Raw genomic sequence first — 16,476 nt, 5'->3', positions numbered from 1 at the left:
AATGAGTGAAGAACAGAGGCAATGAGAATAGTTGAGGAAAACAGACAAACAGAAAAAAGGGCCAATGAATTGGCTCCTGTAAGTTGGGTTAAATGGGTTATAAGGTTCCCAATGCAAGAATATTTTATAATATTAACATCTTAAATGTTATGAGAGAATGAAGTAAAAAAAAAAAGATATGGTTAAGAAATTCTGCCCTATTACTCCATTTGTTCTTCCATGACACCAGACATCTTATTCATCTCCTTTTTTCTCAGATTATGCCACTTTCCACCCTCTACCAGTCACTGTCCATAGCTTAGTCATTATAACTCTCTCCCAGTAATACCTATTATCCCATCAGTGTTACCATAATGGTATCTATCCATTAGAAAGTGAGGCCCAAGGCAATAAAAATTTTGCTACTCAAGTAGTACACCAAGATGATATATGAAGAACTAAAAAAAAGAATTCAATAATTCCTAATGGAATAAAGCAAATGTTATGAATATAAGCTGACAAAGAGGTATGAGTATAGGGTGACAAGATGGCAAATACACACTCAAAGGGGAGTTACAAATTATAACAATAGGAATGCAACAATATAAAGAATTATTTTGCTTTGAAAGCAAATGTTATTGATATTGTAATTTCCAACATGAATCTACACAGCTAACCAGAACTAACCTTTGCAATCTGTGTATAAGCTGGATGTTCCTCTGTTGGTTTCATTATTGCTGGTTGTGTATTGGGTACATTAGGCATCTTTACACTGCCTGGCGGAGGCTAGGAAAATTAAGAAAGGGACAGATTACATAACATAGAGAGCCAACTTTAAATTCTTTCAAAAGTGAAAAAACAAGACTTAAACACTTCTAGGAAAAAATGCAGGTGAGTATCTTTATGAACTCAGGGTAAGAGCTTCTTGACTGTAAGTTCTGGAAATCTTGTGTTTTGTTTATAATATATCCCAAGTACCTAAAACAGTACCTGAAACACAGATGCTCAATAAGCATTTATCAAATTAATTAAGATTAGAAAACACAGAAACCATAAAAGCTAAAAACTGACAAATTAAATTACACTGAAATTTAACAACAAAGTGAAAAGTCAAATCAGAGACTGGAGAAAACTAGTTATATTACATATAACATAAAACTGCTATCTGAAATGCATAAAGAATTGTTATAAATCCATAAAAACACAAACTATTAATAGAAAAATGGGCAAAAGATCTGAACAACAATAAAAAGAGAAACAGAAATGGCCAAGAAACATGAAAATATGTTCCACTTCACTAGTAATCAAGAAATGCAGGCCGGGCGCGGTGGCTCACGCCTATAATCCTAGCACTCTGGGAGGCCGGGGCGGGCGGATTTCTCGAGGTCAGGAGTTCGAAACCAGCCTGAGAAAGAGGGAGACCCCGTCTTTACTATAAATAAAGAGAAATTAATTGGCCAACTAATATATATAGAAAAAATGAGCCGGGCATGGTGGCGCATGCCTGTAGTCCCAGCTATTTGAGAGGCTGAGGCAGGAGGATCGCTTGAGCCCAGTATCTGTGTGAGAAATGAATGACAGCAATGATACGGGAAAGGGAGGGAGCAATTAGGATTATTTTGTTATTATAAGATACTCACACTACCCATGAAGCAGTATAGAGTTATTTCTGTGTGGGTTTGGACTTGTAAATGTATATTGCAAACTCTAGGCAACCACTAAGAAAAGTTATAATAAGGAAATATAATTGATGAGCTAAGAAAGAAGAGAAAAACTGAATCATATAAAATGCTCAATTAACACCCAAAGATGACAAAAATAGGAAGAAAAAGGGTAACAGAAAACAGTAGCAACTAATGGTAGATATTAATCCAACTATATCAGTAATCACTTTGAACATCAGTATACTAAATGCACAAATTAAATTAATTAATGGATACATATGGACACAGAGAGAAGTAAAAATCATTGGAAATCAAGAAAGGGAAGGAGGGAGGAGGCAAGGAGTAAAAACCTACCTAACAAGTACAAGGAACACTATTCAGGTGATGGGCACACTTACGGCTCTGAATTAAGCATTATAAAAGCTATTCATGTAACAAAAACATTTGTTCCCCCTTAGTATGTTGAAATTTTAAAAATGCACCAATTAAAAGACAGATTATCAGAATTGATCAAAACAACAAAACCCAACTACATGTTGCCTATAAGAAACCCACTTTAAATATAAGCACATATATAGATTAAAAGTAAATGGAGAAAAATATACCATGTTAACACTAGTCAAACGAAAGCAGGAGTAATTATATTAATTTCAGAAAGAGCGTACATCAAAGCAAGGAACTTTATTACAAATCAAGAAGGCCCTTCATAATGATAAATGGGACAGTTCTCCAAGAAGACATAGCAACCCTTAATGTATATGCACCTAAGGACAAAGCATCAAACTACGTTAGGCAAAAGCTAACAGAACTACAAGGGGAAATAAGATGAATCAGCTACTACAGCCGATTGGAGATTCCAACACCCCTCTAATCAGAAATGGACAGATATAGGAGGGCAAAAAAAATCATTAAGAACATAGTTGAATTCAACAATACCATATATATCAACAACTGCATATAATTGATATATATCAACTGCTTCATTCAACAACAGCACAATACACATTCTTCTAAGCTCATATGGAACATTCAGCAAAATAGACAACATTCTATGACTTAAAACACACCTTAACACGCTTAAAAGAATAGAAAACATGTAGTGTCTGCTCTCAGACCACAAGGGAATTAAACTAGACTCAATAACAGAAAGGTAACTGAAAAATCTCAAAATACATGAAGATTAAACAACACACTTTTAAATAACACATAGGTCAAAAAAGAAATCAAGACAAATTTTAAAATACTTTGAGCTTAAACATACATATATATATGTGTGTGTGTGTGTATATATATATATCTTTATATATATATTGAACTAAATGAATGTGAAAAGAGACCTTATCAAGATTTGTGGGATGCAGTGAAAGCAGAGCCTAGAGGGAAATGTACAGCACTGAATGCATATATTAAAAAAGATGATCTAAAAATCAAATACTCTCAGTTTCCATCTTAGTAAACTAGCAAAAGAGAAAATTAAATCCAAAGTAAGCAAAAGAAAAGAAATAAGAAGAATTAGAGCAGAAATCAATGAAATTAAAAATAGGAAATCAATAAGAGAAAAATTAACAAAAGGAAACCCTGGTTCTTTAAAAAGATCAATAAAAGCAACAATCTATCCATGCTACCTAAGGAAAAAAGAAAAGGTGGACACAAAATACTAATATCAGAAATGAAAGAAGGGACATCAGTATAGGTCTCATGGACATTGAAAAGATAATCAAGGAATACTATGAACTCTATGCCCACAAATTTGATAATCTAGAACAAAAGGCCTTATTCCTTGAAAGATACAATCTGTGAAAATGCAAAGAAAAAACAGAGAATCTAAATACATTTATATATATTAAAGAAATGAGATGAATAATTAATAACCTTCCAAAACAGAAATTAACAGGCCCAGATGGGTTCACTGGTGAATTTTACCATACATTTAAGGTAGAGATTTTAGTAATTCTATATAATCTCTTCCAGGAATAGAAGCAGAACAAATATTTCCTAACTCATCCTATGAGGCCAGTGTTACCCTAGTATCAAATGAGACAACTACAGGAAAACTACAGATCTCTCTGATGAACATAGATGCAAAAATCTTCAACAAAATATTAGCAGCTCAAATCCAGCAATACAAAGAATCATACACAAAAGTGTAAGTCCCAAGTGGGACTTATCCCAGGTATACAAGGCTGGTTCAACATTCAAAAATCAATTAATATAATTCATTACATCAACAGGCTAAAAAAGAAAAATATGATTATATCAATAGATGCAGAAAAAGCATCTCACAAAATCCAACGCCCATTCATAATAAAAAAAACTCAGAAAACTAGGAATACAAGGAAACTTCCTCAAATTTGATAAAGAACACGTATAAAAAACCTATAGCTAAAATGTGGTATATGTATACCATGGAGTACTATTCAGCTCTAAGAAACAATGGTGATACAGCACATCTTATATTTTCCTGGTTAGAGCTGGAACCCATACTACTAAGTGAAGTATCCCAAGAATGGAAAAACAAGCACCAGATATATTCTCCAGCAAACTGGTATTAACTGAGTAGCACCTAAGTGGACACATAGGTACTACAGTAATAGGGTATTGGGCAGGTGGGAGGGGGGAGGGGGGCAGGTATATACATACATAATGAGTGAGATGTGCACCATCTGGGGGATGGTCATGATGGAGACTCAGACTTTTGGGGGGAGGGGGGAAATGGGCATTTATTGAAACCTTAAAATCTGTACCCCCATAATATGCCGAAATAAAAAAAAAAAACAAACCTATAGCTTACATCACACTTAGAAACTTCCTGCTATGATCAGGAACAAGGCAAGTACATCCCTTCTCACCACTCCTTTTCAACACTGTATTGTAAGTACTAGCTAATGTAATAAGACAAACACAAAAAAGAAACAAAAGGTAAACAGATTAAGAAGGAAGAAATAAAACTGTCTTTGTTCACAGATAACAAGATCATTTATATGGAAAATTCAAAAGCATCAACAAAAAAACTCCTGAAAGTAATAAGATTATACCAAGATTGGAAGATACAAATTTAATACCGTGTTTCCCTGAAAATAAGACCTAGCCATAAAAAAAGCCGTAGCAGGATTTCTAAGCATTTACGTAATATAAGCCTTACCCCGAAAATAATACCTAATGATGGGTGTGGCTACACAGTGTATCTGTACAAAACCCATGCATTTCGTCGTGGAGTGGTAAAGAAGATGAGCAACCCTTCTCATCTGCCCCATCAGAACTCTTTTGCTCGACATGAGAGATTGGGGCCAATGGTTCTAAAGGAAATAGAGCTGCAAGAAATTCAGGATGGAATTCGGGGTTTGGAGAGTTATGATGATGTTCCAGAAGACGACGACTTAACTATATTTGAATAAATGTAGATTGTTGTACTGAACTTTAAAAAAAAATAACATATCCCTTGAAAATAAGTCCTAGGGTGTCTTCTTGAGGAAAAACAAATATAAAACCCTGCCTTATTTTTGGGGAAACATGGTATAGGAAAGTCAATCACTTTCCTATACACCAGCAATGAACAAGTGGAATTTGAAATTAAATACATACCATTTATATCAGTATACCCCAAAAATACTTAGGCACAAATCTAACAAAATATGTATTAATATAATTTCCTTATGTAGAAATATATGAAAGAAATAAAAGAAGAACTAAATAAAGATATTCCATATTCATGGACAGAAAGACTCAATATTGTTAAGATGTCAGTTTTTCACAATTTGATCTATAGATTCAATGTGATCCCAATCAAAATCCCAGCAAGTTATTTTGTGGATATCAAACAAATTGATGCTAAAGTTTATATGGAGACAAAAGACTGAGAATAGCTACACCACAATATTGAAAGAGAAGCACAAAATTGGAGGACTGACACTGCTCAAGTTCATCTGCTGTAAAGTTACAGTAATCCAGACAGTGTGGTATTGACAAAAGGATAAATAGATAAATGGAACAAAACAGAGAGCCCCAAAATAGACCCATATATAGTCAACTGATCTTTGACAAAGGAGAAAAGGCAGCACAATGGAACACAGATAATTTTTTCAACAAATGGTGCTAGAACTGGATATCCACATGTGTGAAAAAAAAAAAAGTCTAGACAGAGCAAAAAAATTACCTCATAATGGATAACAGAACTGAATGTAAAATGTAAAACTATAAAACTCCTAGAAGATAACAAGGAGAAAACGTAATTGACCTTGGTTATGGTGATGATTTTTTTAGATATAACAATGCCAAGATACAAGAAAGAAATAATTGATGAGCTGGACTTAATTAAAATTAAAAACTTCTGCTCTGCAAAAGACAATGTCAAGAGAATGAGAATACAAGTCACAGACTGGAAGAAAATATTTTCAGAAGACCCATCTCATAAAGGATTGTTATCCTAATTATACAAAGACTTAAAATTCAAGAAGAAAACAATCTGATTAATAAATTGACAGAAGACCTTAACAGAAATTTCATCTAAAGATATAAAGATGTCAGATAAGCATATGAAAATATGTTCCATATCATATGTCATCAGGGAAATGCAAACTACAACAATGACATACCAGTACACACCTATTAGAATGGCCAAAATCCAAAACACTGACACCACCAAATGCTGGAGAGGATGTGGAGCAACAGGAACTCTCATTCATAGCCAGTTGTAATGCAAAATGGTAGACTTTGAAAGACAGTTTGGCAGTTTATTATAAAACTAAATATACCGTTACCATATGGTCCAGCAATCCCACTCCTTAGTAATTACCCAAAGGAAACAAAACCTTTTATCTACACAAAAACCTACATAGATATTTATAGCAGCTTTATTCATCACTGCCAAAACTTGGAAGTAATCAAGATTTCCTTCAGTCAGTGCATGGATAAATAATCTGTGGTACACCCAGACAACAGTATATTATTCAGCACTAAAACAAGATGAACTAATAAGCCAGGAAAAGACATGGAGAAAGGACTGTAAAACTACTCTGTATATCATGATGATGGATACACGTAATTACATATTTGTAAACCATAGAAGGCACAACACCAAGAGTGAACCCTAATGTAAACTATAGACTGTGGAGAGATTACAATGTGCTAACATAGATTCATCAATTGTAACAATTGTACCACCCTGGTGAAGGATGTTGTTAATGGGGAAGACATAATGTTTTCAAGGTTCAACTCTGTTAGCTATTAATACTTCATTCCTTTTGATATATTTTATTTCATTCATCAGTTAATGGGAACATAGGTTATTTCCAATTTTTGGCTGCTATGACTATTTGTGTACTAGTTTTTGCATGGACATGTTTTCATTTCTCTTGGGTATATATTTAAGAGTGGAAATGCAGGGTCATGTGCTAACTCTGTGTTTAACATTTTGAAGAGCTAACAAACTGTTTTCCAAAGTGTCTGTACCATTTTACATTGCCATCAACAGTGTATGAGGGTTCCAATTTCTCCACATCCTTGCCAACACTGTCGTCTGACTTTTTGATTACAGACACTGGATATGAAGTGGTATCTCCTTGTGGTTTTTACGTGCATTCCCTACATGACTAACGATGTTGAACATTTATTATTTATTGGCCATCTGTGTATCTTCTTTGCAGAAATATCTATTGAAAATGTCTTTGCCTATTATAAACTGGGTTATCTTTATATTTAATGGTAAGAATTTATTTTGTGTTCTGGATACAAGTCCTTCATCAAACAAGTGATTTGCAAATATTTTTTCACATTCTGTGAGGTATCTTTTTTACTTTCTTGATGGTGTTCTTTGATATGCATAAATTTTAAATTTCGATGTCCAATTTGTCTATTTTTTCTTTCATTGCTTGTATTTTTAGCGTCATATCTAAAAAACCATCGTCTAACCCAAGGTCATGAAGATTTACTCTGTTTTCTTGTTGGAGTTGTACAGTTTTAGTGCTTACATTTTGGTCTATGATCCATTTTGAGTAAATGTTTGTGTACAGGATGAGGTAGGAGCCCAATTTCATTCTTTTGTATATGGATATCCAGTTGTTCCAGCACCATTTGTTGAAAAGATTATTCTTTCCCATTGGATTTTCTTGACACTCTTATAAAAAATCAGTTGATCATAAACATGTTTATTTCTGGACTATCAGTTCTAGTCCATCGTTCTGTATGTCTATCCCATACCACACTGTCTTAATTACTATAACTTTGTAACAAAACTGTATCTTAATCTCATTTCCCTTTCCAGAAAAATTTTCTCTGCTCTCCACTACTGCAAAACTTCTCTAAAAAGTTGTCTACTTGCTTTTTCTCCAGTTCTTTCTCCTTAAGGATACTTCGATAAGGCTTCTGCTACCCAAAATTCACTAAAACTAAAACTATCCTTGTCAAGGTAGCTAATGACTTTCACATTGCTAAATCCAATGGTAAAGTTTGTCTTAACCTTACTTGATCTATCATAAACACTGGCAGAGATCACTATCTTATTCTTGAAACACTTTCTTCACTTGGCTTTCAGAACACTAAAGTTTTCCTTGTCAGTATCCTTTCCTGGTTTCTCTCCTCATCCTGCCCGTTCACCTCTAATATTAGAGTGCACCAGGAGTTAGATCTTGCTTCTCATCTATATATACATATATGCTCACTCAGTTGGTGATTACATCCGGTCTTATAGTTTTAAATACCATCTACATGCTGGTGATTCCCAAATTTATATCTCCAGTCCAGATCTCTCTCTACTAAACACCAGACTCATATATTCCACTGCTTACTAATCATGCCTCTACCTGGATGTCTTAAAAATTACAAATCTGACATGTCAAAAACTGAATTGAGTCCCTGACTCCTAGACCTGCTCATTTTCAGTCTTTCCCATTTCTATCCTACTAGATGCTTAGTCCAAAACCTTGATGGTATTTCACTATTTCCATTTCCTTATAGCTCACACCATTCCGTCAGAAAAGCCTGTTGGATCTACCCTAAAAATATACTGATATCTGACCTCTTATCTCCACAGCCACCACCTTGGCCTGAGCTACCATCACTCTCTCTTCCTGGATTACTACAGTGGTGGTTTCCTAAATACTCTTCCCCTCCTTTTGCCTTCACCTCTTTCCAATCTATTTTCAACTTAGTAGCCAGAGTGATTCCTTGAAAAAAGAAAAGTGATCTTTTTAGTCTCCTCAGAACCCCTCACTAGCTTCTTTTTTTAAAAAGGCTTTATTTTTCTAGCAGTTTTAGGTTCACAGCAAAATTGAGAGGAAGTTACCGAGATTTCCCATAAACCCCTGCCCTGACACATGCACCACCTCCTCCATTATCAACACCCCCCACCATAGTGATATATTTTGTTACAATTGATAAACCTACATTGACATATCATAATCACCCCAAGTCCATAGTTCACACATTAGGGTTCACTCTTGGTGGTGTACATTATCTGGTTTTGGACAAATGTGTAATGACATGTAGCCATCATTATAATACCATACAGAGTAGTTTCACTGTCCTAAAAATCCTCCATCCAATGACCAATTGAATCTATTAAGAACAGGGAGGGATAGGTATTCTGGGGATCCCACTATGACCTTTTTAAATGGGGGTGAAGAGATATGGAGAAATGTACTCTTAGTCCTAAAGCATCATTTATTCCAGGGTGGCATATAGATCCTAAAGTGAAACCTAATGATTCTCCCCTCCTGGTGTTCACAACTTTGTAATATTACTTCCTACCTCAAGTGCATATAAGACCTGTGACATCCTGCTTTATTTATTTATTTATTTATTTATTTTTTGAGACAGAGTCTCACTTTGTTGCCCAGGCTAGAGTGAGTGCTGTGGTGTCGGCCCAGCTCACAGCAACCTCAAACTCCTGGGCTCAAGTGATCCTCCTGCCTCAGCCCCCCGAGTAGGTGGGACTACAGGCATGCGCCACTATGCCCAGCTAATTTTTTCTATATATATATTAGTTGGACAATTAATTTCTTTTTATTTATAATAGAGATGAGGTCTTGCTCTTGCTCAAGCTGGTTTCGAACTCCTGACCTTGAGCAATCTGCCTGTCTCGGCCTCCCAGAGTGCTAGGATTACAGGCATGAGCCACTGTGCCCAGCCTGTGACATGCTTCTAATCATGTAGTAGACTGGAATAAGAGATTCTCTTAGTAGACTGGAGTAAGAGATTCTCTGAAGGCCTGCCATTAAGGTCATGTTGGAGATACTGACAAGAAACTATGTAGCTGCTGGAAACTATGGACAGCATCTATGACCTGAAGATGGCCTCCAAGTGACAGCCAGCAAAAATCAGTGTCCTCAGTCATACAACCACCAGGATATTAATTATGCCAACAACTTAAGTGAGCTTGGAAGCAAATTCTTCCCCTAATTAAACCTCTAGATGTGAATGCAGCCCAGACAACACCTTGATCACAGCCTTATGGGACCCTGAGCAAAGGACCCAGTTATGTTATATCTAAACTTCTGACTCACAGAAACTGTGACATAAGTATGTTTTTTCAAGCAACTAAATTTGTGATAATTTGTTATATAGCAAAAGAAAATGAATATAGCCAATGTGTGGGGTTCATCTGGACCTAGTGAAGGAGGTAAGGATAACCTAGGGAAGCCAGGCATTATGATCACATGTAAGTCTCTCTTGACTCCATTCAATGACCAACAGAAGGCCTAGGGGAGGTGGTCTCAATAGGGTTGGGGGTTTGGAAATTAATAAATTTGGCTGGAACAAATAGCACATTAGAGAATAACAGTAAAAAGAGTCCCAATTTACTTCCTTTAGACTATTTTCTTTTTTTTTTTTTTCTCACTGCATCACAGTTTGACCTTTAGACTATTTTCTTCCTTCTTGAAATTCTTCTGTAAAACTGCTCACAAAAATAGTCTATAAAAAGAATTAAAATAAAAACAAAAAGGCTAAGGTCAAACCATGGATAGCTCCACATGCCAAACTATTGAGTATGCAATGTATAATTATTTCTAAGGAAGGTAGATGAACTAATCTGACCTCAGATTAAGGAAATTCTAGTCATAGTACAAAAAATTATTTGAAAAAGAGAGAGACTGGAGGCAGGTAACTAGATAAACCATTGCATTATTTCACTTGAGTGCCTGAATTAGGACAGGTTAGTAGGAATGAAAAGAACAGACAGGTAATAATACCTCCTGGGAGTATAAATGACAGGATGTGGCAACTGATTAGATGCAGGAAAAGAAGCTGTTTGAGCCAAAGAGGATTCAAATATTTCTACCCAACGACACTAGGACAACAGAAGTCAACAGTATCATTAATAAGACTGAAAACAATGATAGGTTCCAGAAGGGACACATAGGTCCAAAAATGACAAAACAATGAGAAGCAGAGGGGAGAGAAAAAGAGAAAAAAGAAATACAACAAAGGAGAAAACGTAAACGGGTATTAAAGTGAACAGAATGCTTCTGCAATATTAGAGATAGGTAAACTACTATGTACAATCATAACAAGTCAGCCCCTGGAGCTAAAAGCTTTTTTCTCCATTTTTAAAAAATAAACTGATGTATTTAACATTTTCCTCCCTCCCTCCATTATAACACTTTTTTAAAAATAAAATGTCCAAAGAGGATAGATGGCTTGCCTTTTAAAGGTACCAACTAATTAGCAGTAGAGCCTAAGTTAAAATGCATGTCTTTTAACACTCAGTCTACTTTATGCAACCCTAAAACAGGTTAAATCCTTTGTTAAAAGAGATAACTCAGCCATCCCAAGCAGTGCCAGCCCCCTGGGTGGGCAGCTGGCAGAGGTCACAGGCTTTGTCTTTGGCAGAGATGGGACAATTAAAACAGTTAACCACAATAGCCTGGAACTGAGGGGTCTTCCCTTAAAAAGCTCTGTATTTCTGCTTATGTTCAGGAAATTTGCATTTTGAGATGAGAAGGTCTACCATTTTTCCTCCTTTTCCAGCAAAGTAATAAACGTCTCTTTCCTTCTCCTCAAACCACTTGTTCATGTCCTTCAGCCTCAAGGACAGGTGCCAAACTTTTGGTAACACTCTTATTATTGATTTCTAGTTAGACATCACGCATAGAAGTCCCTAGTTTTAAACCTAGTTGCTTCTTAAAGTGTTAGTCATCCTCTGAAAGATATTGAAATTAATTGTATGCTTATATTTACATATCAGTATAATGTTCCTTATTGGTGACACCTCTTCTTGATTTGTTTTTCATAGTCTAGAAAACAATCATAAAAGATTATGCTTTTGCTTAGAGATTTCTTCAAGATAATTAACTCAATTTTAGGAAGAGCTTTGTATAAAATAGTGATAGTAAGAAATATATATTTGGTTGTTGTCCCCCGTTCCTTGCATAGGGCTCCTAAAACCTTTAGAATCTCCAGAGATATGAGTCTTTTGTATGCTAATGAGGTATCTCCAGGCTAAGGGCTCCCTATAAGGATGTTGTCAGCCAGAAAAACCCAGACATATTTATAGAGAGTTGGAACGTTCAGCCTGCTTTCTCTACCTCTCAAGAGGAGAAGGACTGAAGATTGAGTTCATCACCAATGTTCGTGATTTACTCAGTCATACCTATGTAATGAAACCTCCATAAAACAGCTTCCAGGTTGGTGAACAGATTGAGGTGCCCAGAGTGTGGCATGTACAGAAAGGGCATGGTAGCTCTGCACCTTGCAGCACTTTGATACTTTGCCCTATGCATCTCTTCCATTTGACTGTTCCTGAGTTGTATCCTTTATGATAAACTGGTAATAGTATGTAAACTGTTTTCCTGAGTTCTGTGAACCATTCTGTAAAATTATAAAACCTGAGGAAGAGAGTCATGGAATACCCAATTTATAGACAATCAGAAGTAGAGGTGGCAACCTGAAGTGGGGGCAGTCCTGTACTCAGCCCTTAACCTGTGGGAGCTGTACTAATCTGGTTAGCCAGTGTCAGAATTGATTTGAATTGTATGAAATCTAGTTGGTATCCAGAGAGTTGAAGAATTGGATGGTGTGAGGGGGGGAAAAATACCCACACATTTGGTGTCAGAATTGTTGTGGGTTAAAAGAAAAAAAAAACCAGTCCAAAAGGAAAAGCATTAAAATAAACTTGAACTCTTAAATTTCTCTTTAACAGACAAGGATGACCACTTTCACCACTGTTACTCAGCACAGTACTGGAAGTTCTAGCCAAAGCAATCAGACAAGAGAAAGAAATAAAAGGCATCCAAACTAGAAAGGAAGAAGTCAAATTATCCTTATTTACAGACAACATAATCTTATATTTAGAGAAAGCTAAAAACTCTACCAAAAAACTATTAGACCTGATAAACAAATTCAGTAAAGTTGCAGGATACAAAAAATCAACATACAACAATCAGTAGCATTTCTATATGCCAACAGCAAACAATCTGAAAAAGAAACGAAGAAAGTAAGCCCATTTACAATAGCTACAACAACAACAACAACAAAATACCTAAAATACACTTAACCAAAATACACTTAACCAAAAAAGTGAAAGATCTATACAGTGAAAATTATAAAATATTGATGAAATAAATTGAAGAGGACACAAAAAAATGGAAAGATATTCCATGCTCATGGATTGGACGAATCAATATTTTTAAAATGCCCACACTACCCAAAGCAATCTACAGATTCAATGCAATCCTCATAAAAATATCAATGACATTCTTCACAGAAATAGAAAAAATAATCCTAAAATGTACAAGGGGCCACAAGAAAACCAGAATAGCCTAGCACTTTGAGAGGCTAAGGCAGGAGGATTATTTGAGGCCAGGAGTTTTAAGACCAGCCTAAGCTGGTCTTAAACATAGTGAGACCCCATCTCCACAGAAAATAAAAAACTTAGGCAGACATGGTGGCACAAGCCTGTAGTCCCAGCTACTGGGGAGGCTGAAGCAGGAGGATCACTTTAGCCCAGAGTCTGAGATAGCAGTGGGCTATGATAATGCCACTGCACTCTAGCTCAGGCAACAGAACAAGACCCTGTGTCTCGAAAAAAAAGAAACAAACAAAAAAACCTACCCTAACTGTAATAAAGAGATTAGGGCCATAATGCCTAATGTGATAAAGTTCCCTAGGTAGATCCTTCTAATATGCATCCAGGATAGCAAACCACTATTCTATAAGGATTTTCTTCATACTCCTACATTTTATAAACCAAGACTAAATTTTGAGGGGAGGAATATGACTTCCTATACTGGGTAAAATTCCAGAGGTTCTAGTCTACCACAGCAGAAAGCTAGTACTATTCAGAACAACCTAATTAAAACGTCAACCATACAAACATTCATGGTACCATTCTACACACAGTTTCCACTGTAAGAAACATCACCCTACATTACCAGGTAGACAACATATATATGAAGAAATATTTCTCTAATTTCTAGTATTTCAAAGTACTATAGAAAGGTTTACACATTAGACAGATTATTGAGATTTAATTTGTAGAACATAAAAGAAAAAATTATGTAATCCTAGCTCTCTGGGAGGCCGAGCCGGGCGGATCGTTTGAGTTCAGGAGTTCGAAACCAACCTGAGCAAGAGCGAGACCCCGTCTCTACTATAAATAGAAAATTAATTGGCCCACTAATATGTACAGAAAAAAAAAAAAATTAGCCGGGCATGGTGGCGCATGCCTGTAGTCCCAGCTACTCGGGAGGCTGAGGCAGTAGGATTGCTTGAGCCCAGGAGTTTGAGGTTGCTGTGAGCTAGGCTGATGCCATGGCACTCACTCTAGCCTGGGCAACAAAGCGAGACTCTGTCTCAAAAAAAAGAAAAAATTAACAGCTTGTTTTACCTAAGTTTAATCAACTAAAAAAGAAGCCATAACTGAAATATAACTATTTAATTTTAATTTAAACATTTAAAAGTATTTCAATTAAGAATGATCTTACTGTTCTAGAATCCGAGAATGGATTATATTCATCAAGTCCTGGTGGAACATTTCTTGTCACCTGTGTAACTGATGGATCCTGAAATAAAATTCAAAGGAGAACAAAATATTATTTATCCTTTAAGACATACTTTTGATATTTACATAGCACTTGCTTTTCTTTACTTTTGATCACCCAGCAAAGCTAAGAGAGGAAAATAAAGATAATTATCAGATTTACTAAGTCCCATTTTCAACAAAGGTGAAATTTAAACACACAACCCTCACATCCTCAAAGAAAAACAAAAACTGGGTTAGATGCAAATCAGCTGCTAGCATTATATAAAGATCAAAATTAGACCACCACTTAACAGCTTGTATGGAACAAGAGTACAAGAGCATCTTAAATCTTGGGTAAACCCACCATCCTTTCCTTTGGACTCCACAAAGAGTTCATGTTCCCCATTTTTTATAACATCAATTTTCCCTACTTAGATTTTGTACTACATTACAAATCAATGTCATATACAGCCAATATCTAGAGCAATTAAGATTAAATACCTCTTACTTGTTTTATTCTCCTCCAATACCTGTATTTAACTGTAGTTTATTTTTCCACATGATCCTAGACTGCCTCCCCTTTTCCATGCATAACATATATGACCACACTATCCTAGCTTTTCAAATCTTAGGCTTTCATAAAAATAATTAAATCCCCAAATCCTAGAATATGAACATCAAATGAACAAATATGAACGTCTCAACAAAATCAACTATGTAATTCAGGTCAAAAGCATTCTTCAAACAGTGATTATAGCCTAATTGACCTAATTTCTATCTCGAACTTTAGCATGCATCAGAATCAAAACACAGACTGCTGTACCCAATCCCCAGAGTTTCTCGTTCAGTAGTTCTGAGGTGAGGCCTGAAGATCTATAGTTCTAACAAGTTCCCAGGTGATGACAGCTTCTGCTAGTTAGGGGCCCACTGCTCTCTAGTCTATACAGTACCTTCTCCAAATCCACCTTCCTCAACCCAGTCATCATGATTACCTTTCAAAAGTGCAAAACTAATCTTGTCATTCCTCTCCTCCAACCTCTTTCCTCTGTCGCTCATCAGTTTCAGATTTTTAGAGGCTGTTAACAAACTATAAAACAAAACACAAATTCCTCAAAATGGGATACAAGTCTTCTGACCATCTAGCCTGGTCCCTGCCTATCTTTCACGCCTTATCAGCTCATACAACAGATCCTTAATCAAATAGTAAAAAGTATGACCAAAACAAAACAAAGTGTTTAGGCTTGCTCAAGAATGAAACAGGAAGGATAGAATAAAATTACTCTACTTACTCCCCAGGGTTCCCCTCCCAAATTTACCCAAAATTTTGAGGATCAGGAAGATTATCAAGAGGGGAGGCATGCCTTGGGGAGAAAATTGAGAAAATAGAAACATGAATGTTTTGGGGGGTTTTTTCGAGACACAGTCTCACTCTGTTGCCCGGGCTAGAGTGCCGTGGCATTAGCCTAGCTCACAGCAACCTCAAACTCCTGGGCTCGAGTGATCCTCCTGCCTCTGTCTCCCAAGTAGCTGGGACTACAGGCATGTGTTACCATCCCCGGCTAATTTCTTCTATATATTTCTAGTTGTCCAGCTAATTTCTTTCTAGTTTTAAGTGGAGACAGGGTCTTGCTCTTGCTCAGGCTGATCTTGAACTCCTGAGCTCAAATGATTCACTTGCCTCGGCCTCCCAGAGTGCTAGGATTACAGGCATGAGCCACCAGGCCTGGCCCAAAGCATGAATGTTTTAATCAAATTTTTCAACTTGGCATTGCTGAAGTTAACCTAATTTAGAAGGGCCACAAGCAGAGCCCTTCTTCAAATCCAGATGCAGCCTCAATGCCCACCTTCACCACTACCCACAAAATCAGTAACCAGTGA

General features: G+C 36.2%; 1 protein-coding gene across 1 annotated transcript in view; it reads right to left on the bottom strand.

The window, feature by feature from the left end:
- SCAMP1 (secretory carrier membrane protein 1) overlaps window positions 1-16,476 on the bottom strand; it is a 96,652-nt gene that overhangs the window by 56,808 nt on the left and 23,368 nt on the right. Inside the window, exons 2-3 of the mRNA XM_012766767.3 lie at window positions 14,561-14,638; window positions 667-765 (exon numbers count right to left, since the gene is read on the bottom strand). Of these exons, the coding sequence (XP_012622221.1) occupies window positions 667-765; window positions 14,561-14,638 (177 nt within the window). The remainder of the gene's footprint in view (window positions 1-666; window positions 766-14,560; window positions 14,639-16,476) is intronic.

This window comes from Microcebus murinus, chromosome 11 (assembly GCF_040939455.1).
Source record: "Microcebus murinus isolate Inina chromosome 11, M.murinus_Inina_mat1.0, whole genome shotgun sequence".
In the NCBI taxonomy this organism is placed as follows: Eukaryota; Metazoa; Chordata; class Mammalia; order Primates; family Cheirogaleidae; genus Microcebus; species Microcebus murinus.
This window is presented reverse-complemented; position numbering and strand designations above follow the sequence as displayed.